Source organism: Cebus imitator, unplaced genomic scaffold (assembly GCF_001604975.1).
Source record: "Cebus imitator isolate Cc_AM_T3 unplaced genomic scaffold, Cebus_imitator-1.0 Scaffold45, whole genome shotgun sequence".
Taxonomy (NCBI): Eukaryota; Metazoa; Chordata; class Mammalia; order Primates; family Cebidae; genus Cebus; species Cebus imitator.
This window is the reverse complement of record NW_016107360.1, coordinates 6,285,239-6,307,961: the sequence shown is the minus strand read 5'-3', so window position 1 is coordinate 6,307,961 and position 22,723 is coordinate 6,285,239. Positions and strand designations below refer to the sequence as shown.

Here is a 22,723-nt window from a genome sequence, read left to right as displayed (position 1 = left end):
CTCTACTGTAAGCCCATGACCACAGTTCTAAATAGGTGTGCAACACTGTCCAGCAAACTGTGATTTCAGCACAACTTCATTGACCATTCTCCCCACTCTCTACTTCAAGTCTCCTACAATCTCCACCCACTTGATTCCTCACTCTTTGTACCTGAGCTCTAAGAACTATTCCCTGACCTTGCCAGACTGTCTCCCTATTTTACACCACCATGGAACTGTTGCCTTTTTTCATAGCATCATCACTCCAAAGTTACATTTCTTTGCATCATGATTACATTATGGTATCAAATTAATTATACATCTAATTTATAAAATGTACATCATCATTATTATTACGCTTATTTGCATCATTATTTTATTTATTTAGAATAATGCAATTAGGTTGGTAATAGGCTCTCAGGCTGTAAACTCCAACAGAGCAGGGGCCTGTTTTTGTTCTCCCTTGTGTTCCTTAGCCTAACCCAGTGCCTGATGCTTAGTAGGTGCTTGGGTCAATTTTGCTAAATTAGTCAGGATTCCTGACCTCTACAAACTCTCTGCCTAGTAGGGGTGGAGGCCTACTGTGTGTAATGGCCATCTAAAGTTTCAGGAGAGTTTGCAGCTCTCCACCTGGGCTTTGGTAAAGAAACCTGGGTTGCATGTTTTGCAAAGGGAACCCTGTAGCAAATGTTTTGAGAGACAAAATCCTCCCAAAGAGAACCCTGCTCCTTTACAACAACAAAACAAAATAAGCCCCAAAGCCGCCACAAAATATTTTCCTGGATCAGAGACGGGTTGCTCAGAAGCCCGCGCCCCAGGGCATGACCTGGAATAAACCCTTCCAAGTATCGAGCGCGCGTGCCAGCTGGAGGCTGCGCCGGGACAGCCCCCTCTCATTTCTCCCGCGCGAAACAGCGCCGGACGGCTCCACTCCCTCCCTCCGCTGCAGGGGGGAGCCCGGCGCCCTAACACTGGCAACTGGTCTTGCCGCGCGAAACTGCAGTCCCCCCTCGCGCCGCCTGCGAAAAGAAGTTCAGTGGCTGCGAAGTTGAAACAGTGATGGGAGCAACGAGGCTCAGCGAGGCGGCGCCGAGCGGGCCGCGCGACGCGCTCCCCCTGTCCCAGGCGCGGAGTGCGCCCCTCCCGGGTCCCGCCCGAACTCCGGGCGGAGCGCGCCGGCTGCTCGGCCCCAGGGAGCTCTCGGTGCGTCCGGCCCGTGGCGAGGGCCGGCTCTCGTGGCCGAGTGCTTGGAGGAGACTGGAGCCTCTTTAGGAAGAATGGAGTTGGCGACTCGCTACCAGGTGAGGGTTCGGCCGCCCGCAGTCATGCAGACGCACCCACAGCTTGACTTTCCTTTGCGACCGGGTCCTAAGGGCGTTGGACTAGAAACGTGGCCCTTGGCTGCGGCGCTGAAGAGTCCGCGCGCCCAGCCGTGTGAGTGCCGGAGTGGGCGCGCCTTGCAGGTGTGCGCGGTGGGTCGCGTTTGTGCCACGCGGACCAGAGAGGCTGGGCGCCCCCGCACACAACCGCGCTCAGCCTGGCGCTATGCTCCGCCTCGGGTGGTTGCCGGGGGTGCAGGCGGGGAGCTAGCGGGGCGCAGCGCCTGCGTTTGCAGCCCTCGTGAGACCGGGGAGGGGCTTTTTTGTCCGCCCCCCACACTTTCTCGTGGAATTGGCACAGATATCAGGAAGCTTAAGAAAGTTGTATTTTTTTTTTTTCCTGATAGTCTATCGCCAGACCAGTCCAACTTGGATAATGGAATTTAAAAAGAATAACTTCAGTGTTTGTTCTAGAAGTTCTGTAAACGTTTTCAGGGAATCGTGGGGGAAATAGCAACATTGGCCAAGTTAAACAAGCTGCAAGATTCCAAATCTTAGGCACAGCAGGACCCCAATTACGCGTTAAGGGCCTAACTAGCCTTTAAAACTCATTAGCAAACACTTGTGTAAGTTCCCCCAAAGGTTTCAGTGAGTGGTGGGAATGTGAACGTGACTTCAGTTTTCTCTTTACTTCTTCAAAGCGTTTTTCTGTGCCTTATGGTAATGGAGATACATTTTTTTCTTAGAGGTAAGCAGTAAAAACATTTTTCAAAAAACTAAAAGTAAAATCTTTAAAAAGATAAAGCAGCAGCCACGCCTCTGCTTGTGGGGGCGCAGAGATGCTTTGTGCTAGAATCGTTTTTTTCTTTTCTTTTTCCACTTGTTTTTGTGAGAGTCGCGAGATCAGTACTTTCACCTTGCCTTCTACTGGTGTTTACTTTCCTCCACCTGCGTGCCTAGCCCGGGAGAAGAGGAGGCGGGGCCCCTAGCGTGGGAAGGCGCAGTGCCAGGTGTCCATGTCCGAGCCCGAGCCGCTGTCACCTGCCCGAGTCTGGCGGCAAAGACCGAGCCCCTAATGGTAGTTTAAGTAATTTCTGAAGCCTTCTTGAAATGGTTGTTTGAGAAAAATATTGTTGATGCTTCTGAGAGAGAGTATTTGTAAAGTGCCTCCTGGGAGAGAAACAGTTAAAAGCAACGGAAACAAATAGTAAAACCTAGGGAATGAGACGGGGTTTGATTTTTTAATTTTTTGCCACTGGCTTTTATTGTGTATTGGCATCCTAATCTTTTGTTTTTTTGTTTTTTGTTTTTTTTTGAGACGGAATTTCCCTCGTTTCCCAGGCCGGAGTGGGAGTGCAATGGCGTGATCTCGGCTCACTGCAACCTTTGCCTCCCTGGTTCAAAGCAATTCTCCAGCCTCAGTCTCCTGAGCAACTGGGATTACAGGCGCCCGGCTAATTTTGCTTTTTTTCCCTTTCTTTAGTAGACATGGGTTTCACCATATTGGCCAGGCTGGTCTTGAACTCCTGACCTCAGGTGATCCACTTGCCTTGGCTTCTCAAAGTGCTGGGATTACAGGCCTGAACCACCGCACCCAGCGGCATCCTAATCTAGGAGTTTCTGCTGCTACAGGACAGAAAACAAAAACAACAACAAAACCCTCTGACTCCCTGTGAATTTCATCGCAAAATGTATCTGGAATGTGTCACTCCCGAAACCTGTTGTTAGGCTGGAGAGTTCTTTTCACTTCTACCACTGATACTCATAATTCATGCTTAGGAAACTCAGAAGTCCCAGAATGTTACATAATGAGGCTAATTTTTGGTAGTTGTAAAATGTTAAACTATTTTTCATGTGGGGATTACCCACAAATTATATCCGATCCATTTATGCACCAATTAAGGCAAATTACTATATGTAAGATGATCAGCGTTTTTTTTTTTTTTTTTTCCTTTTCTAAAGACCTAATTGGCAGCTGAAATCAAGATGTGTGATGATTTTTTCCAGTGGAAATGTTCCTGTTCATTGTAATTTAAATGTGAACAGATTATAGTTTCTAAATTAGTGGAGAGGGGTTCTATGGGGTGAGCAGGTGACTGCAGATAAGAGTACTTAATGAACGTTTCAGGCACAGCAAGATGTTAAATTCATGTGGTTCCACCCTGTCCCCCAGCCTTATGAATAAAGCAGTGTGATGGACTGCCGGAAGTGGCATTACTGCACGCTGAATGTCGTTCAGCTCAGTGTGCAGTGGGATTTAATCTCACACATTGGAATAAGTATAATTTTCATCCCTGGAAAGCACAAAGCTAGACGGTATTTCAGCAAAGCAGCTTAGGCCTAATGTTATGAGTAATAAGCAAACAAGGAGACACTCATTTACTCTGAACTACCTTTGAGTCTACTTTTGTGCCGTTCCACCCGTGCGTTGGTTTTGATGTTCTCTGACAGTGATTATGCTTCCCGCAGTCTGGAGTCTTGTCTAACTGACCACTGTGTCTTTGTGCTTTTATATAGGATGACAGAAATACCTCGTAAAGACAAGGTTGTGATCCCTTACTAAGAGCTGTCAACAATGCAGCTTGCTGGAGCTCTAGCTTGCTGCAGCTCCCTCGGAGAGAACCTGGTAGGCACTGAATGTCAGTGTTCTAGTACTTTCTTCTAGCTCCAGGGTGCAGGATGGCCCATTTTAAGAAGGAAATGATGCTAAATGTTCTTGTAAATAGGCAGGAGGAGCATGCTGTGTTAAAGGGGTAAGGGGTAAAGGGGAATTTTTCTGGTATTGATTTGTTAGCTGCAGAGGGTTCCCATCTGATCCTGTTGCTTACCATGTAATCCCAGAGCCCCAGAAACTAGTCACAGAAAGGGCAGTGATTTGCCAATTTAATAGTTTTGTATTTAAAAGGCTCCTTGGTTCTGTCTGTGTTCTGCTGGCTACCCCGTCCGTACCAGAGCAGGATTCTCAATAATCAGGAGAAAACCTCAGAGACCATAGCAGTTTTGATCAGGTACACAGGCTAGGAAACAATGAGGTAAGTGTGGCCTAAAACAATTACAAACATTAGCGTAAATTAATGAAAAAATCAGAACGCCATTGGAATAGAATAAGCCAGGTATACTACATTTAAACTGCTCTTGAGAGTTTTCCTTACTCAAAGTTATGGTTTACAGTTTTTACCTCCAAGATAATTTTGTTTTAGAAAAGACTCAGCTTTATTCACCAAAGTAGAATTGTTACAGGCTACTTGAGGTAGGTAGGGATAGAGATAAGAAAGTATTACTGGGGCCATTTTATTTTCTTTTTGTTTAGGAAAAACAGTAGTTTCTGGAGAGTTTTTGAAATAGGACCATTCAGAGGCACATTTGGTAAATGTCACTGAACACTCAGAAAAATGTATCTTCCATAGTAGTAAATGCTAGCACCTCGTATGCAGCACAAAAATAAACTGTTGAGTCTCACAATGCAAGGGGCCTGAGCTTTGGTTCAAATAAATAGTTGGTGCTTCTTGCCGGTTTTCCCTTGTGATCATGAGCTGAGGACAGAGGGTTTGCTGGGTGGGTTAGTCCACTGATCAGTTATTCAAACGTGCCAGACATTGGTAGGGTGATAGAACAAAGACACAGAAAACACTCTTCTTTCCCCATGCTCTTTACCAGAAAGCCACTCTTGAACTCCCTTCCTCTTCTGCTTTTGCCGCAGCTCAGAGGCCTCCTGCTCTGTGCTGTGGGGACTTGTGGGGACTTTGGGTTTGGTGAGAAGAGGGAGACCTTAAGAGCCATCCTTTTTTGCCCCCAAGGAATGGAAACTATCACTTCCTTTGGAAAGTCATGCTGTGCTAGGTACTTAAAAGTTATCAAATTTAATCCCCACTGTAGTTCTGTGAAGTAGGCTGTGTTACCTACATTTTAAAGATAAAGCTAAATTGGCTAATTTGCTCAGGGCAATTTACAAGGAAGGTTACTTAGCCAGGATTCTGTCCCCAGAGCCTCTGCCTGGCCCTTGCTGCTGGAAATCTGGGGCCTTGGTGAGTCAGGAAACTTGCCCTGTTCCCTCCTCCCTTTAACTGGAAGGGCAGGAGTGTTAACAGCAGCTAGTCTGGCTCTTTTTTTAGGAACTCACCAGATTTTGCTTTACACTGCCTGTAAAAGTCAGTTTGGGAATGTGAATCAGATCCACCAGGCTTTTACATAGGAATGACTTTTAAGTGAAATTTGCATTGTGCAGACGGTAACATGTTACCGTAAGCTGTGTTGAAGCACTTCTCTGTTTCCCCTACTCTCTGTGCCCCATTTCCTTGAGACTTTCCATGTAGTGTTTGCCTAATCTTTTCAGTATGATTGCTGTTGGAATCTGCTTTCCTTAGCCCTGTCAGTATTATGTTTCCTAGTAGCTTAGAGGTCTTTACAGTTTTCATTTTTAGTCACTGTGTAGTGTTTCTAGATGTACATTTTATGTATTTTCTGTTGAAAACTTTTTTTCTTTATTAGAGAAACTTGGTAGTAAATATCTCAGGGTAGTATCCTGTGTATCTTACGGCTTGTGTTGGAGTCTGCACTCTGTGTGTGTGTGTGTGTGTGTGTGTGTGTGTGTGTGTGTGTGTACTATTTTTTTTTTTTGAGATGGAGTCTCGCTCTGTCGCCCAGAGCGAGACTTAGTTACTGTTACAGTCTTTTAATTAACGTTTATATAGCATCTTCTGCTTGACAGAACACTCTCAGGCATAGTTTGGAAGTCATCAGGGCTTGTTATTTTCCTTCCAGGTAAGTGGTAGGGTTGCACTTTCCTGGCCCTGAAGCAGGCAAGGCTATTTGACTTGCTTTGGCCAATGAAATATGATGCTGGAGTGCAGTGCCAAAATCTCAGCTCACTGCAACCTCTGCCTCCCGGGTTCAAGCAATTCTCCTGCCTCAGCCTCCTGAGCAGCTGGAACTACAGGCGCACGCTGCCACACCCAGCTAATTTTTTGTATTTTAGTAGAGACAGGGTTTTACCATGTTGCCCAGGTTGGTCACGAACTCCTGAGCTCAGGCAATTCTCCCACCTTGGCCTCCCAAAGTGTTAGCATTACAGGCATGAGCCAGTGCACCCAGCCACTATTTTTAATTACTCTTTATAATGTTTTTAATATCTCGTAAAGAGAATGTGCCTGATTTTCTGTGGTTAGGATCCTCTGACACATTGCTTTCCTAGGGCATTTCCCCTTTTGTTGCGCTGTATTAGCTGAGAGAAAGCAGTTTTTTCTGAGGTTAGAACCAAGGCTTATGATAACTGGACTGATACAATGACTGTTGTCTCCTTGAACTTAGAGCATCTTGTAGAATGTTCTAGTTTGGGGAAAAGTGAAGAGTAGTCCTAGCGATCTGTTCTTTACATCTGATCTACCTAGAAAACCAAGAAAACCTGTAAACATGTCAGTGGACATTTAATGGAAGCGACTGCGGATTAGGGCTGTGGGGAATTTGTGCAAGTTGGTCTCATTGACTTGGTGGAAGGCAGGGACACCCCATCCTGAGCTTCAACATTCATGCTTCATCTGTGCACCTCCTGCAAGTCCTCCAGGGAGACTGCATCCTGCAGCTGTGTAGATTACTGCTCCTGAAGTCTTCCTGACCATTGTCCCCATTGCTGGCTCAGGCACTTGCCCTGGTGCCTTCTGGAGTACCTGGGCTGACTTTCCTGATCACATTTATCATACCACACTAAATTGTTTAAAGGTTGTTTCTCTTACCCTACCACTTACTACGCAATTTTCATCAGATCTCTTACTTAGCATGGTGTCTGGCAAATTTTGATGCTTAGTAGACAATGTCCAGCATATATCAGATGCTGAATAAATATCCGTTGAATGGATGGAAGGGCAAAGTAGTACTGCTACTATTACACTCTTTTAATTAATGTTTATATAGCATCTGCTACTTGACAGAACACTTGCAGGCATAGTTTGGAAGTCATCAGGGCTTAATCTTTTTTTTCCAGGTAAGTGGTAGGGTTGCACTTTCCTGGCCCTGACAAGGCTATTTGACTTGCTTTGACCAATGAAATATGAGAATACTGTCTGTCACTTCTAGGTGAATTGTTTAAATGCCAGCATACCACTCACTACATCGCATTCCTTCTGCCGCTGCATCCGCCAGCATTCTGCAGGGTGAGAGCTCTATCAGCCCAGGCTCTGGTGTGAAGACAGAGTGAAATAAAGCCTTGGGCTGTCCTGTGATGAACATGTAGTGTGAACAAGACAGAAGCCTTTTTTGTTTGTTTTAAGGCATTGATTGGGATGTAGGGTTGTTTGCTACTGCTTTATAGCTTGTCATATTCTAACAGGGCTCTCATATTTCAGTTTTGGATTCATTCACTCTGTGGTTGTCATCTGAGTGAACTGGGATCATGGGAGTCATGGTAACAAACGTGGGTGTGTTTCTTTTTAATTGTTGAAGTGCTAAAAGTAAGGGGAATGCCCCTGGTAAATGGTTTGGAGTTCAGGGATGTTAAGTACCATATGGCAGGCAGGAGAGTCCCACAGGATGAAGTGATTGTTCTGTCCAAAATGTCAGTAGTACCTTGTTGGAAAACACTGAGAACAGACTTGTTCAATTTGATAATCTTTTTTTTTTTTTTTTTTTTAGACAGAATCTCACTCCGTTGCCAGGCACCAGGTTAGGGTGCAGTGGTGTGATCTCGGCTTACTGCAACCCCCACCTCCCAGATTCAAACAATTCTCCTGCCTCAGCCTCCCGGGTAGCTGGGACTACAGGCGCACGCCACCATGCCCAACTAATTTTTTTTTTGTAATTTTAGTAGAGATGGGGTTTCACCATGTTGGCCAGGATGGTCTCGATCTCTTGACCTCGTAAATCAACCCACCTCGGACTCCCACAGTGCTGGGATTACAGGCTTGAGCCACCGCGCCCGGCCTCAATTTGATAATCTTTTACTTAGACTCCAGAGAAATCTTAACATTGGCTTCACATTTCCTATCTGCTGACCTCCCTGGAGGAAGATATTACTTCACACTTCCCAAGTGATTTGGTTCACTTCACTCCTAGGATCTCTGCCAACATTCCGGTTCATTGGGTGCTCATCTGCTGGATGCTGGTGCTCATCTTCTAAGCCCCCTGTAAATTCACGTCTGAAATGTCTCCCCATTTGTATCTTCTCTTTTAAACTTAACATTGTCTATCTTGTGGGGCTTTTTATTGTGGTAAGATACACATAATAAAATGTACTATTTTAACCTTTCAGTGTTGTTAAGTACAGTCACATGGTTGTGCCGCCATCACTGATCTCTCAGGAGCTTTTTCATCATTCTAAACTGAAACACTCTACTCACTCAACAATTATTCCCTATGACCTCTTCCCCCAGCCCCTGGTTACTTCTATTTTAGTTTCTGTCTCTGAGAATATGACTCTCCTAGGTATCTCATATAAGTGGAATCATATGGCATTTATCCTTTTCTGACTGGCTCATTTCAGTTAACATAACTGTTTTTAAGGTTTATCCATTTTGTTGTATGTATCAGAATTTTTAAAAATATTTTATTTATTTGTTTTTTGAGACAGGGTCTGTGTTGCTGAGGCTGGAGTGCAGTGGTGCTGTCGTGGCTCACTGCAGCCTTGACCTCCTGGGCTCAAGTGATCCTCCCACTGCAACCTCCCAAGTAGCTGGGACTACAGGCATGTACCACCCTGCTTGGCTAATTTTTCTTTTTAAAATTTCTTGTAGAGATGGAGTCTCTCTGTGTTGCCCAGGTTGATCTTGAACTCCTGAGCTCAAGCAGTCCTCCTGCCTTGGCTTTGCAAAGTAATGGATTAGAGGTGTAAGCCACTGTGCCTGACCTCATTTCATTTAAAGTCTGAATAATACTCCATTATATGTACATACCACTTTTTTTCCCTCATCTATTTATTTTGTCAGTTTCCGCCTTTTCGCTATTGTGAATAATGAATTGGCACACAATGAAAAAATATTGGTATACAAACATCTGCTTGAGTCCCTGCTTTCAATCGTTTTGGATGTGTGTACCTAAAAGTAGAATTGCTGGGTTAAATATATGATAATACTAAATTCAGTTTTTTCAGAAACCACTATACTGTTTGGCACAGTGGCTATGTCATTTTATGTCATCACCAGCAGTGCATGAGGGTTCCAATTTCTTCACCTCCTTGCCAGCACTAGTTCTTTTCTGTTTTTTTGATAATGGGCATTCTAATGTGCATAAAGTGGTGTCTCATTCTGGTCTTGTTTTGCATTTCCCCAATGATTAGTGATGTTAAGGATTATTTTTCTTGTGCTCATTGGTCACCTATATATCTTCCTTTAAGAAACATTAATTCAAGTCCTTTGCCCATTTCTTAAGTGAGTTTTTGTAGTTGTTAAGTGAGTTGTATGTCCTGGATATTAATCCCTTATTAAATATTATGATTTGAAACATTTTCTCCCATTCTGTAGGTTTCCTTTTCACTGACTTGATAGTGCTCTTTGCACAAAAGTTTTTAATCTTGATGGTCTAGTTTATTTACTTTTCTTTTGTTGCCATATCCAAGAAATTATTGCCAAATCTGGCATCATGAAGCTTTTCTACTATATTTTCTTCTAAGAGTTTTATAGTTTTAGCTCTTAAATTTAGATTTTTAATCCATCTTGAGATAGTTTTTATACATGGCTTAAGGTGAGGGTCCAACTTAATTGTTTTGCATGTGGATATATCCAGTTTTCCTGGCACTGTTTGTTAAAAATACTGTTCTTTGCCATTAGTCTTGGCATCCTTGTTGAAAATCAGTTAACTGTATATGCAAGGATTTGTATCTGGGCTCATTATTTACTTCCATTGATACATATGTCTGCCTTTATGCCAATACTATACTATTTTGATTACCATAGCTTTTTGATAAGTATTCAAGTCAGGGAATGTGACTCCTCTAACACTGTTCTTTTTTGTTTGTTTGTTTTTGGAGATGGAGTCTCACTCTGTTCCCCAGGCTGGAGTGCAGTGGCACGATCTCGGCTCACTGCAGTTTCCACCTCCCGGGTTCAAGCAATTCTCCTGCCTCAGCCTCCCAAGTAGCTGGGACTACAGGCTCATGCCGCCATGCCAGGCTAATTTTTTGTATTTTAGTAGAGATGGCGTTTCACTGTTGCCCAGACTGGTCTCAAACTCTTGAGCTCAGGCAGTCTGACTTTCTTACCTCCCAAAGTGCTGAGCCACTTTATGATTACAGGCATGAGCCACTGCGCCCACCCACTGTTCTTCTTTTTTAAGATTGTTTTGGCTATTTAGGATCCTTTGAGATTCCACATTAATTTTAGGATGGACTTTTTTGTTTTTACAAAAGAAGTCACTGCAATTTTGAGAAGGAATGCATTAAGTCTGTAGATAGCTTCAGTTAGTATTATCATCTTATATTAAGCCTTCCAATCCATGAACATGGGATGGTTTTCCATTTCTCTTGTCTTCCTTAATTTTTTCAGGGATGTAGTTTTCAGTGTACAAGGCTTTCACCTTGTTGGTTAAGCTCATTTCTAAATACTTGATTATTTTGATGTCATTGCAAATAGAATCGTTTTCTTAATTTTCTTTTTATAATTGTTTGTTGTTAGTGTGTAGAAACATAGTTGATTTTGGTGTTGATTTTGTGTCCTGCAATGTTGAATTGTTAGCTCTAACTACTTTTTGTGTAATGTCTAGTGTTCTTTACATATACCGTCATGTGTCTTTAAGCAGAGATAAATTTCACTTCTTCCTTTCCAATTTGGATGCCTTATTTATTTTTCTTGCCTGATAGTCTGGCTAGAGCTCCCAGTACTGTGTTGAATAGAAGTGGTTAAAAACAGGCATATTTGTCTCTTTCCTGATCTTAGGGGAGAAGCTTTCAGTCATTCATTCATCATTAAATATCATGTTAGTTATGGGTTTTTCATGAATGGCCTTATGCTGGTGAGTTTGTGTCCTTTTTTTTTTTTTTTTTCTGATGATGAAAGGGTATTGAATTTTGTCAGATATTTTTCTGCATCAATTGAGATGATCTTTGCTTTTCCCCTTTATTCTGTTCATATGGTGTACCACATTAATTGATTTTTATATGTTTGAACCATTTCGCATGCCTAGAATGAATGTCACTTGGTGATCTTTTATAATCCTTTTGCTGCAGTGCCAAATTTGTTTTACCCGCATTTTGTTGAGGATTCTTGTATCAGTATTCATAACGGATATTGCTGTATAGTTTTCTAGTATCTTTCTCTGGCTTTGGTATCAGGATAATGCTGGTCACATAAAATGACTTTCAAGTGTTCCTCCTCCTTCAGTTTTTTGGAAGAGTTTGAGAAAGATTGGTGTTTGTTCTTTAAATGTTTGGTAGAATTTACCCTTGAAGCCCTCTTGTCCTAGGCTTTACTTTGGTGGGAAGTTTTTGATTACTAGTTCAAATTTTCTATTTCTTCATAAATTAGCTAGGTTGTTTCTAGGAATTTATATATTGTATCTAGATAATCCAATTTGTTGGCATAGGGTTGTTTAGAGTACTCTTAAAATCCTTGTTATTTATGTAAAATTAGTAGTAATGTCCAGTTTCACTACTAACTTTAGTAATTTGAGTTTACTCTGTATATTAGTCATGTAGCTTAAGATTTGGCAATTTGTTGATTTTTTTTTTTCCAAAGAATAAACTTTTGGTTTCATTGATTTTTTTTTCCTTTATTTTCACTCTATTATCTATTTTAATCTTTGTTTCTTTCCTCTTGCTAAATTTGGGTTTGGGTTGCTATACATTTTCTATTCCCCAGTGTGTGATGTTCGCTTGTTGGTTGGAGAGCTTCATTTTTGTTGTGCTTACAGCTATAAATTTACCTCTTAGCAATGCCTTTTGCTGCATCCCATAAATTTTAGTAAGTTTTGTTTTCATTCACATTTGTTTCAAGGTATTTTCTAATTTCCCTTGTGGTGTCTTCTTTGACCCATTGGTTGTATAGGAATATGTTATTTAATTTCCATGTATTTGTGAATTTTCCATTTTTCCTTCTGTTATGGATTTCTCATTTGGCTCTGCTCTAACAAGAAAGGATAGTATGATTGCAGTCATTTTAAAATTTAGTCACACTTATTTTGTGGCCTAACATACAGTGTGTCCTGGAAAATTTTCTATATGTACTTGAGAAAAGTGTGTATCTCTTGTTGCGTAGAGTGCTCTATTAGTTTTAGTTGGTTTATAGTGCAACTCAAGTCTTCTTTCTGTTTGCTTATTGCTGTGTCTTATTCTGTTCATTATTGGAAATGGGGTGTTGGAAGTTTCCATCTGTTGTTGCAGAACAGTCTACTTCTTCAGTTCTATCAGTGTTTACTTCATATGTTGGGAGCTTTGATGTTTGGCGTGTGTATATATTTATAATTGTTCTATCTTCATAGTGAATTAACTTTCTTATCAATCTATAATGTCTTTGTCTTTTAAAACAGTTTTGGACTATCTGTTTTGTAATATGAGAATATTACTATAGCCACTCCATCTCTCTTTTGGTTACTATTTGCATTATCTTTGTCTCACCTTTTACTTTTAACCTATTGGTGTCTTTAGATCTAAAGTGAGTATGTTGTAGATAGTGTATAGTTGTATCCTATTTTTAAAAAGACCCTTCCTGCCAGTCAGCTTCTTTTGGAGTTTAAAACATTTAAATTTAAAGTAATTTCTGGTAGGGAATTATTTAATCTTGCGATTTAAAAAATAGGTTTTCTGTATACCTTACGGCTTTTTTGTCCCTCATTTCCTCCGTTATTGCCTTCCTTTGAGTTTAGTTGATTTCTTGGTAGTGACACATTTTGACTCTCATTTCCTTTTCTGTGTTTTCTTACTTTCTGTGTTACCATAGAGATTACATATAACAGTCTAAAGTTATAACAATCTAGTTTGAATGATACCAATTTCACTTCAGCAACATACAAAAATTCTACTCCTATATAGCTGTCTTTTTCCAACATTTTATGTAATTGAGATCAGGAATTACATCTTTATGTGTGTATCTACTAACAGATTCGTAAGTATTTTTAATCCTTTAGAAAATAACAAGTAGACTTATAAGCCAAATTTATAATACTGTAGTTTTTATATTTGTCCATGTATTTACCTTGACCTGAGAACTTTACGTTTCTATATGGCTTTGGCAAAGTTAGTGTAGTGACTTTCATGTCAATGTAAAGGACTCCTTTCAGCATTTTCTCTTGGAAATGCCAGTAGTAATGAATTCCCTTGGCTTTTGTTTATTTGGGAATGTCTTAATTTCTATTTCATTTTTGAGGGCACTTTTTTTTTAAACCAGATACAGAATTCTTGCTTGATAGTTATTTTTTCTTTTCAGCATTTTAAATATATTATAAATGTATCATCCTACAGAATTCTTGCTTGATAGTTATTTTTTCTTTTCAGCATTTTAAATATATTATAAATGTATCATCCTACTGCTTTGTGGCCTTTAAGGTTTCTGTGATAAAATAGCTGATAATCTTATTGAGTGTCACTTATATGTGACAAGTAGCTTTTTTCTTACTGCTTTCAAGATTCTTTGTCTTTGGGCTTTTAACATTTGATTGTATGGTGTCTTTGTAAGGATCTCTTCCAACTTACCCTACTTGGAATTCATTGAGGTTCTTGGATGTATATATTCATGCCTTTTGGCCAGTTTGGGAAATTTTCAAGCCACTGTCTTACGAAATAATCTTTGTCTCTTTTTCTCTCTGTTTTTCTTCTGAATCTCCCATTATTCCTATATTGGTCTGCCTAAATAAGTCTTTTAGGCTCTTTTCACTCTTCTATATTCTTTTTAGTTTTTTCTCCTCTTTAATTTTTTTCTCCTTCAACTCAGTGTTTTCAAATCTTATCTTCAAATTTGCTGATTTGCCTACCTCCTCAAATCTGTTTTTAAACCACTCTAGTAAAGTTTTCTACTTGGTCATTCTATTTTTTTCAGCTCCATAATTCTGTTGGGTTCCTTCTTCTCTTCTCTTTGTTTATAGACTCATTTTGCTCATTTTCTTGATGGATGTTAGTTCTTTGTGCCTTTTGTTCTTTCAGCAAGTTTAGGATACTTGTCTTTTCTAGTAAGTCCATTGTCTTTCTCTGGGAAAGTTTCTGCTAATATATTTTGTTTCTTTGAATAGGCCAGGTTTTTCTTCTTCTTTATATAACTTTGCTCTTTTGTTGAAAATTGGATATTTGAGAAAGCGGCCACCTCTTCCAGCCTTTACAGAATGACTCTGTGCTGTGGAAATCTTTAAAAGATTGGCTGGGCATGTTCTGAGCCTGAAAACTTAAGGTCATCGTAGATCTTTTCTGAACATACTGTCTTACCTGTACCTGTGTGTGGCTTTTTTCAATTCCCCCATTGGCTTCTATTCAACGTCTTTATTATTATTATTAGTTATGAGCCAGGGTCTTGCGCTGTCACTCAGGATAGAGTGCAGTACCTTGATCACAGCTCACTGTAGCCTCGAACTCCCAGGCTCAAGAGATCCTTTTGCCTCAGCCTCTCAAGTAGCAGGGACTACAGGCATACGCCATCATGCCCAGCTAATTTTTTATTTTTATTTTTATTTTTAGAGATGGGGTTTTGTTACCATTGCCCAGCTTGGTCTAGAAGTGAGCTTAAGTGATCCTCCTGTCTCAGCCTCCCAAAATGCTTGGATTACAGGCATGAGCCACTGTATCTGGCCAGTATTGCCTATTTTTGATTTTCATTTCCTTAATGATCACGGATGTATGTATTTTTATGTACTTGTCGTTTGTATATCTTCCTTGGAGAAAGGTCTATTCAAGTTCTTCACCTAATTTTTGATTGGTTGTTTGCCTTTTTCTTGAGTTGTAAGAAATCTTTATATATTCTAGATTGTAGATCCTTATCACATACATGATTTGCAGGTGTTTCTCCCATTCTGTGGATTTTCTTTTCACTTTCGTGATGTCCTTATGCACAACAGTTTTTAATTTTGATGAATTGCAATGTATTATTTTCCTCTTGTTGCTTGTGTTCTTGGTGTTAACTTGAGTTTGTATTTTTTGATTAAATGCTGAATACTAATTAATATGTAGTTATAGAAAAACATTGTTTTCCTATTTAGATGTTTGGAAAATTTTTTTTTTGTAAAGACATTAACAAGCTACATGCCTTTGAGTAAGTCTAAGTGTGGTTGCCCTAATTTTATTTTATTTTTCTTTTTTATAGAGATAGGGTCTTGCTTTGTTATGCAGACTGAACTTGAACTCCTGGGCTCAAGCTATCCTGCCTAGGCCATCTAAGTAACTGGGACTACAGGTGTGCACCTCTGTGCCTGGCTATCACTCCATTATATGAAGAAAGATGCACAAATTGATGGATGAGATCCCATCACAATCTGACAATCTTTTTTTTTTTAATTGTTTGAGATAGGGTCTTCCTCTGTTACAGTGGTAGGACCATAACTCACTGCAGCCCTGAACTCCTGGGCTCAATTAATCCTCCCTCCTCAGCCTCCCAAGTAGCTGGGACTACAGGCACATGCCACTATGCCTGGCTAATTTTTTATGTTTTGTAGTGATGGAATCTTGCTTTGTTGCCCTGCCTAGTCTTGAACTCCTGGGCTCAAGTAATCATCCTGCCTTGGTCTCCCACAGCACTGGGATTATAAGCATGAGCCACCATTGTTGGCCTGATAATCCTTGATTTTATGATTCTCTTAACTGCTAATGGTAATTCACATACTCCTTCACCCTGAGTTTAACCACATTTTCCTAGAAGTCTTGAAATTGCACTGTATATAGTTTTAAAAAAATTTACTGCCCTATTTTCGATGTATATGATGATGTTTATTTTCTGAAACTGGGTCCAGTGTCCTCAAACCAGTTCTATAGGGGAGTGTTTGTCTCCTCACACCTTCCACATCATTTAGCATGCCCTTAAAAACAGAAGCAAAATGTTGCTAAATTGCTAGATGAAAAGCATACTTGTTTTACTTTCCATTCTTTTCATTACTAGGTAGGCTGAGGACTTTTAAAGTGTTTTTAGCGTCTTTTGTTTTCTCCATTCAGTGAGTTTTCTTTTTATTTTTGCCATTTTGTCTGTGTGACCTTGGTATATATTTCATTTTGTATGAGGTTTTCAGCAATTTTAATAATTTATCATCTTCTTATCATATCCTTTGCCCTACCTTTGTTGTTTTTGTTTCTGTGTTTTTTTCTTTTAAGTAAGAAGCTTTAAATTATTATGTGGTCAGTAATACACTTTTCTATTTTGGTCTCCTTTACATGGATGGTGAAAATCCTCCCATTCAGAGGTCAGATGCGTGTGTGTGTTAATTGAATTCTCCTTTGTGCTTGTTTACCATTTAATTCTTTGATCATCTGATTCGTTTATTTTCTTTTTTGTTTTTTGAGACGGAGTCTAGCTCTGTTGCCCAGGCTAAAGTGTGGTGATGTGATCTTGGTCCACTGCAACCTCTACCTCCCGAGTTCAAGTGAGTCTCCTGCCTCAGCCTCATGAGTAGTTGAGACTACAGGCACGCACCACTATGCCTGGCTAATTTTTGTATTTTTACTAGAGACAGGGTTTCACTGTGTTGGCCAGGGTGGTCTTGAACTCCTGACCTTGTGATCTGCCCTCCTCGGCCACTCAAAGTGTTGGGAATACAAGTGTGAGCCACCCTGCCCAGCAGATTTGTTTTCCTTTTATTGAGTTTTGAGAGTTCTTTATGTTTTCTGGGTGCAAATCAGAGATTCCATTTGCCGACATTTTCTCCCAGTCTGTGGCTTTTCTTTTCATTCTCTTAACAGTGTTTTCTGGAGAGCAGAAGTTCTTAATTTTGACTCTATGCATTTTAAAGATCTGTATTGCTCTTGTGGTGTTGTGTTTCAAGAATTCTTTGCCTAACTTAAAGTCACAAAGATTTTCTCTTCTAAAAGTTTTATAGTTTTTAATTCAAGTTTGTTATCCATTTTGAGTTCGTGTAATTGGTTCATGGTATGTACTTTTCTTATGGGCCAACCAATTTAATTGTGAAAGATTTAAATAAATGATTTTGCAAAAGAAAGTAACACAGAACTCTCACCCTTCGTGGTGTGGTAAAGAGAAAGGAATGCTTTCCTCTGTAGAAGATTTCCTTTCACAGATGCAACATAGTACACCCTGCACATTCTGCTGTCATTGCTATCAAAATCCCTTTCAAAACACTTAATAAGGAAAATGCAGTAGTGTGCATCAATATCTTTTGTCTGCTTTTTAAATCTTAAAATGGAGGTTGTTTCTAGGTGAAATACACACTGAATATTCTTGAAGTATATCAAAATCAGCCCTTGTATCAATTGGCCTTAAAAGTGAATCTTACTTTCATTTTCTTAAAAAACTAATACTAATAAATGTGTTCCTTCTGGTTTGGAGGTAGTATTTTTTTTTTAATCCAGGAAGGATGAATTTAGATATCATTGAGATATGGAAAAGCTTTAATTAAAAAAAATTATAGTTTAACAATATAAAGTTTTAAATTAACAATACTTCACAGTAAACTATTTTCAAAGATAAATACTTGACTGAAAGCCACCTGACAGTTTGACGATCTTTTTAAAGCTTATTAGTTTTTTAAGTTGAATTTTAATGGAGACTCAGGCTGACAAAGTTCAAAATGATACGGAGACCTCCAAAGCACTGCTTTTGTATGCCTGAAAGGCACCTACTCAGTGAGAACCCAGCAGCAACTCAACAGGGTGTATTTTTATTAGGATAGCTTAGCTGGGATAGAACAAAGCTGGATTTCAGCCAAATGTGGTTCGGCAAACAGCCCTGTCCTCCAGACTGTCAGTTAACTTCTGGGCTTACAGGCCCAGATACCTGGTTTGTCAGATACTAAAACTGAAGCCTTGGCAGCTGCGTAATGTATGTGAACCTTCCTTAGGTGTGAAGGTGTTGGGTTCTCAAGCCACATACTCCTAAGCTGATGGTAGCATTAAAACCAGGCTAAGGTCTGGACTTATTGTGTCATTTTGGAAGATTTCATTCACTTAAGGAAGGAAAAATTCCCCTCCACCCTGGTTTTTACATTTTTTTTTTTTTTTTTTTCCTTTCAGAGACATGGTCTTGCTGAGACCCTGACTGCAGTGTAGAGGTGAGGTCATCTCACTGCATGCAGCCTCTTAACTCTTGGGCTCACCTGATCCTTCCAAAGTAGCTGGGACTACAAAGCCCACACCACCACACCCGGTTAATTTTTGTGTCTTTTTTGATAGAGATGGGGTCTTACCATGTTGCCTAAGCTAGTCTCAAACTCCTGGCCCAAGGGATCTTCCTGCCTTGGCTTCCCACAGTGCTGGGATACTAAAATGTCTTTTTTTTTTTTTTTTTTTTTTTGAGACAGAGTTTCACTCTTATTGCCCAGGCTGGAGTGCAATGGTGCGATCTCAGCTCACTGCAGCCTCTACCTCCCAGGTTCAAGTGACTCTCTTGCCTCAGCCTCCTGAGGAGCTGGGATTACAGGCATGCAGCACCACATCCAGCTAATTTTGTATTGTTAGTGGAGACAGGTTTCTCCATGATGGTCAGGCTAGTCTCGAACTCCTGACTTCAGGTGAGCCACCTGCCTTGGTTTCCCAAAGGGCTTGGATTACAGGTGTGAGCCATGGTGCCTGGCTTTCTTAATTAGTCTTGTTTTTGGTTGAATTTTTAAAAATTGTGCTAAGATTCATATTACATAAAATCTACCATCTTAGCCATTTTTAAAAGTATGGTTTAATAGTGTTAAGCATATTTAAATTCCAGAACTCTTTTTATCTTGCAAACCTGAAACTCTGTATCCATCAAAGACTCCATGTTTTTCCCTCCCCTCAGCATCTGGCAACCACCATTCTGCTTTTCTGTCTCCAAGAATTCAACCATTCTGGGTATCTGTTACAAGTAGAGTCATACAGTTCTTGGTTTTTGGAGACTGGCTTATTATCATTTAGCATAACGTCTTCAGGGTTCACCCATGTTGTGCCATGTGTCATAATTTCCTTCCTTTTTAATGTTGAATGATATTTGTTGATAAGTATGTATCACATTTTGTTTATCCATTTATCCATTGATGGATACTTGGATTGCTTCCACCTTTTGGCTTTTGTGAATAATGCTGCCATGAACAAGGGAAAGGATATGTTTAGTTTTCCTTAATATTCTTAACACTTTGGTACCCTCAACTATTACTACTGGGCACTAGTAGATATATTAACGCTATTGGTAATATTTGGATTTCTGGCATTTACACTTTTCCTTGGTGTTCCACAAAGCCCCATGAGTTCCACTGTGTGTGTTTCCTGAACAAGTTTCAGATCCAGTCTGTAGATGGGATGTTTCTTAGCAAGACTCAGATTCGTAGCTTCTCTGGAAATGTTGGAGGTCAGGCACACTAGACCCCTGTTCCTGCAGGGCAGTGATCAGCTGGAGTGGAGGAGTGGCCTCCCTTCCTGGATATATGTGTTCTGCCCACCAGTCAGCACCATCTCATGTTGTCCTACCGCTGACCTGCTGCCCTGTTGCCCACCTGCTTGGCCCCAAAGCCTGTTGAGTTCGCAAAATGTAAGAGCTCTTGGATAATTTGTATGGCTTGTTAGGGAAACCTGCAGTCCTTTCCAAAAGAGAAGCTGGGAATATGACTGCTTTGTAGATGGATGTCCTAGGATTCTGGGTGAAAATTCTTAATTCCCCTCATGTAGGAATGCCACAGAGTGTACCTTTTTGACTTAGTACTTTTCTAGTAAAGTATGCCTTTCTTAGGAAAATGACTACAAAGTCAGATGCATGTAAATGCTTTCAACAAGGGTTGACTGATCACCTGCTATAGGCTGGGCCCTGTGTTAGGTACCTGGGGATTGCCTTCTAGTACCTGTATTCCCAGGGAATTGAATCCTGGTCCCCCACATGAATTTTGATGATATTCACACTGTTAATTCCAAGAAAGGCAGAGTAGAGAGATACTGTACATGAAAGGAGTTAGCATAAAGTTGTTGATTTTTAAAAAGTATTTATAAATAATCAGTCTTTTCACTTTCAGATGGGAATAATTTGTTTTTTGGTTTGCTAGATTGTAGTTATCCTAATTTTGTGGAAGTTCTAATTTACATTAGAAGAACTAATGTAAATACCATCTGGTGATTGAGAAATTTTGTATTTGTGTTGTTTTCAGTTACTTGCTTTAGCTATCTTTTTGGTGAGTCATATGATGGCATTGGAATAGAATGGAACATAAACTTTGAAAAAAAAAAAATCTGTTGCATTTTGTCTAGACTATGCAGCTACCCAGTGGATCACTGCTGAATGGAACAGGGAAATGACAGATCCTTGGGCCTCAAGTATTGCTATTCTGTGGAACTGGTCATTCACTAGAACAGTATCCCTGTGTATCCTTTCTATCAGGTCCTTCTCACACATATCTTGCTGCCTTTTGTTGCATCTGTTAAATCAGTCGTTACATTGATGACAGTTGTACAGAATTGTGTGTGTGTGTGTGTGTGTGCGCCAAATCTGGAAGCTTGTGACTATCTGAAGCTCTTCTTTTAATACCTTTTAAAGTTCAGCAAGGATCAGAACCCAGCATGCCCCAAGAATACACAGTGTTTTTGAAAGTTTGCTCTTTCCTTTTGTTCCTAATCAGTAATTACAGGCCCCTAATCGTACCTCTGGAGCAGATGCGGAAGTCAAAAGTTGCAGGAGGAATTAGCGAGGCGGACACAGGCTCACAGCAGTGGTGGGCTGAACACAATAGCACAGGGACTAATGCAGTTGCTGCTGGAAGCACTTTATTCCTATCACTGACCCTCTCCATTCCTTGTATGTCATGGATGGGGTGCTCCTCCTCCTTTAAACCGTTTATGTTTAAAGAAGCTTCTGGGCCAGCAGGGCTTTTTGATTTTTGTGGAATGGTGAGAAGTCAAAAAGAGAAAGACTGAAACTGACACAATATCCCTCTCATTGCCTTTGCAGGGACTGAACTCAGTGGCTGTCATGTAACTACAACATAGGCTCACTTTCATTAAATATTGTCTGTTTCTCTAGTCTGGGTGTTTTCCTTGCATATTGGTTCCGAGTTCTGAGTGCTAAACAGCAAAAGGTGTCTTTGACAAGATAAGGTGGCAAATGTTGTTAAACATACCTCCTGAAGAAAAGTTTCAATATTTTTCCCAAGAACGATGTCAGAATTAGGCTTTGCTAGTGCTGCCCTGCATGTGGCTGGCAAAAAATATGTCAGTGGAACTCTACTTCTGTTATAAGTATTATTCCTGTTTGTAACTTGAGATTATTTTATTAGATGGGGGGAAAGTGTTTGTATTAACCCGTTAGCATCACTGAACTTGGGAGTATTCCATCTCTGTATTTATGTTACAATTCCTTTGATTAAACCATTATTTTCTAATTATTTTTAATCAAGAAATGAACCTGACTAAATGCAAAATTAAGTCAACACACCTAAACAGAGAATTCCAAGGAGCTAAGTAGCTTTTGAATACACAACTCTGTGTATGCCAGTACAGTGATCAAAGTGTGAGATGGAGGACCCTGAGACCTTTTCACTAGTACATGAGGGCGAATGTATTGTCATCATAATACTGAGACATTATTTGCCCTTTTTGCTGTGTTGATGTTTGCACTGATTTCGCAAAAGCCAAAGTGGAGAAAACTTCTCACCTTTAGCAGGAATCCAGGTGGTAGCAGCAAACTATAGTAGTAGTCAGTGCATTATTCACCTCCATGCACTCAATTTAAAATGTCAATTTCACATAAGAATGTTTTGATGAAACAGTAAAAATCATTAAATCTCGACAGTTAAGGACATCTTGGTAATATACCGCATGATGAGAAAGTACATGTAAAGCATTTTTGCATATCCAAGTGCAATGATCATCTGGTCAGTTGGAGGAAAAGATCTCCTGTGCAGTGGGACTATGTCCAAGGCCCGAAAGAACTGCAAAGAAATCTTGAACTGCACTGTTTGTTGTCGGTGGCATCAGTTTTGCACTATTTTGTATTTATTGTAGATAGAGCACCGCATGGATAAGTATATTAAAAATGTTGGGAGTCGAGGGTTTTCCTTGTGGTGGAACGGCGATGCTAATGTGGGATGAGGGAGCAGAGAAAGAAGCATCCATGTTGGATTTGAATTCACAGTGTCACCATCAACTTGTGATTTATGTATTTACAATATCCTTGCTCTGTCCAAAGAGTCTACAAGCAATGATATTTCATTAACAAAGAGGTACACCGTGTTCTCCGAACTTGGTTTTTGAATGCCATTTCCAAGAAAGGTTCTAGGGCTCCTTGGAGAAATGGCTGATTTGAAGTCTGGGACAGGAAATGCACACGGTTAGCTGGCCATGCTTTTTGTAGAAAGTAGGTGTTGTAGAAAGTAGGTGTTGAAAGACCCCTAGTGCCATGTCAGAAGGACAGAGGATG

General features: G+C 40.3%; 1 protein-coding gene across 2 annotated transcripts in view; it reads left to right on the top strand.

The window, feature by feature from the left end:
* Positions 1–979: 979 nt before the first annotated feature.
* The window catches only part of CDCA7L (cell division cycle associated 7 like), a 39,235-nt gene continuing 17,491 nt past the window's right edge, over positions 980–22,723 (top strand). The window contains exon 1 of one of the 2 annotated variants that reach the window (XM_017526961.1): positions 980–1,280. In XM_017526961.1, coding sequence (XP_017382450.1) covers positions 1,257–1,280 — 24 coding nt within the window. In that variant the 5' untranslated portion in view covers positions 980–1,256. The remainder of the gene's footprint in view (positions 1,281–22,723) is intronic. The other variant, XM_017526962.2, reaches the window with a different exon arrangement.